Source organism: Echinococcus granulosus (assembly GCF_000524195.1).
Source record: "Echinococcus granulosus chromosome Unknown EG_S00049, whole genome shotgun sequence".
Taxonomy (NCBI): domain Eukaryota; kingdom Metazoa; phylum Platyhelminthes; class Cestoda; order Cyclophyllidea; family Taeniidae; genus Echinococcus; species Echinococcus granulosus.
In genome coordinates, this window is record NW_020170429.1 from 173,583 (window position 1) to 175,854 (window position 2,272).

Consider the following 2,272-nt stretch of genomic DNA (forward strand, 5'->3'; position numbering starts at 1 on the left):
ACAGCTCTGTTGTAGGGGTTTTATCATTTTGGTGGAAATATAACTTAGAAGACGAACGCTTAATCTTCCTTTAAATTACTCTAAAGACTGAAAGAATTTCCAAGCAATTTGTTTAGTCATAAGCATAGTTTGGACCTGGAAGTATACTGTACTATTGCTTGAGAGAAAGGCAGTTTCTCACATAAATCTCTATCCAACTTTAATGCAAGTTTGATAATTTGTTATTATTTCTCGAAAATTTGAGAAACTTAAAAGATATTTTGTAAAATTTATAAAACCCACTCAATTGCAATCTAGTAAAGCCTTACTGTTGTAAATGTACCAAATATGGATTACATATCACAGAATCACTGAGTTTATTGTAATAAGCAAGCAGTCACATAAAGGAGTTTGTAAATGTGTTCTTAAAAGAATGGTAATCAAAACTCGTTTTTTATGGTACCCAGCTGTGCCTTTGCATGCTAACCTAATTGTTGAATTTCTATTCGTTGAAATACGGTGGAAGTGTCGTGAGCAATGCCACTGTTCTCCTGGATAAGCAAGAAAATAGGTGACACTTCGGCTTAGGAAAGAAACACTTGTAGTCTCCAGGAAATATTTGTCACCTCTGAAGAATATTTCTCTATATTTTTATGCAACTTTTGCAACCGGTGAGTCGAATATAATACTTCAAAGTTTAAATAAGTTATTTTTTAATGCAATTGTATCTGAATATCTTTAACGACTTTTAAATATTTTTTTGAACATTAACACTGCATTTTATATCCAAGTGATTTCATGGAACACCTTTTTTTAAAAAGTATTTGAGGTACGATTTTGCCCCCTAAAGTGGAGACATTTACAACATCTCGTGATGAGTAGGAGGTATTTGTTTAAGTTAATGGAATTGTTAAAATAATTTCCTCTAGTTTAAAATATACAGAAAGATTTAACTTAATAACTAAAAGATTTCAAGATGTCAAAATCAACATTGACTATTGCCTTAATGAAAATGCCTTGGTTAATTCTTGGTCTACTTTACAATTGGTCAGTAGCACAATTTTCTCAGCCTCTCACCCAGATGATTTTAAATCCTACATTAAAAATTATTTACTTCAGATTATGACATTCCGACTGCAATAATTTGATGCCTCTCAATTCTACAACATTATGAATATACACTCTGACTGAGTAAAATATCACTACATCATTGGTGAGCATAACACCCATAGAAAACATAAATTGTGCTTTGAAAAAGATATTTTTTTCCTTTTTACTCTTGAGACAAAATAACATAATAGGTTAAAAATAAGACAAAACAAGAAATCAAAGTGAAATATTTACAATCTGTATTTCAATTTGTGATCTTCATCTACAGGCCAAAGGCCTGTTTCTAAGGTGACAGGTCGGACGCATGATACATTCAGTTGATCAGGATCTTGACTGTCTTCTATTGATAGATTCATACATTATGGTGGTATACATATTCGTAGAGGATGATGTGGAACTAGACGCAGAGCGGTTGCGATAATTCCATACTTTCACCGTTTCAGCCAAAATGATGGAGGAAGACAGGGTTGAGGTGCTGCTTTTGCTAGAACTGTTGTTGCTACTGCTGCCGCTGCTAATATTTAAGAAATTGTTGTTTAAGCGATGGATTGGAGCAATTTCGGAAAGTCTAGGTTTCACCACAGAGTTTGTTGTTGACGTGGAAGAGGATGATGATGAGGATGAAGATGATGAGGCACTGGAAGAGACATTGCGTCTTGAAAGGGAGTAGAGATTTCCATCATTGCTCCTGGTCGATTTTACCATTCCCTTCCCTGGTACGTAGGTCAGGTACTTCATCTCCGTGTGATTCCTACCTCCTCTCTTAACGCCTTTCTCCTTCATTGGATAAACATCCTTTGCTGATACTCTGCCTCCACGTTTGGTTGAGCTCGGACGTCTGTGCTTTGCCAACACATCTGTGGTCACATACGTAGCAGCACCCACACTTCTTCCGCGCATTGAGGTACCTGATTTTTGTGAAACAGACGATCGCGTGTGGTGTGGCTTCTGTACTGGTGTATGCGGAGCTGGTGTGTGGCCGTTTCTTAGACGAGAATGCGACACTGAATTGCGCTTTCCCTTTTGTGGAAGTGTAGTTGAACTACTTTTATCATCACTCGTTGCAGTTATTTTTGTGAGAGCAGTGGTGGAGCATAAATCAGGACTGGTCCGCCTGGATCTACTTGGAACGGGAGAAAGTGTTCTGGAACTCGATTCCGAGTAAGCTGGCTTAGAAGTTGGT

General features: G+C 36.9%; 1 protein-coding gene across 1 annotated transcript in view; it reads right to left on the reverse strand. All coding sequences in view use genetic code 11, as the record gives it.

The window, feature by feature from the left end:
- EGR_05998 (hypothetical protein) overlaps positions 1-2,272 on the reverse strand; it is a gene marked incomplete at both ends in the record, with an annotated part of 5,489 nt that overhangs the window by 2,803 nt on the left and 414 nt on the right. Inside the window, 2 exons of the mRNA XM_024495247.1 lie at positions 1,094-1,257; positions 1,519-2,209. Coding sequence (XP_024350331.1) covers positions 1,094-1,257; positions 1,519-2,209 — 855 coding nt within the window. The remainder of the gene's footprint in view (positions 1-1,093; positions 1,258-1,518; positions 2,210-2,272) is intronic.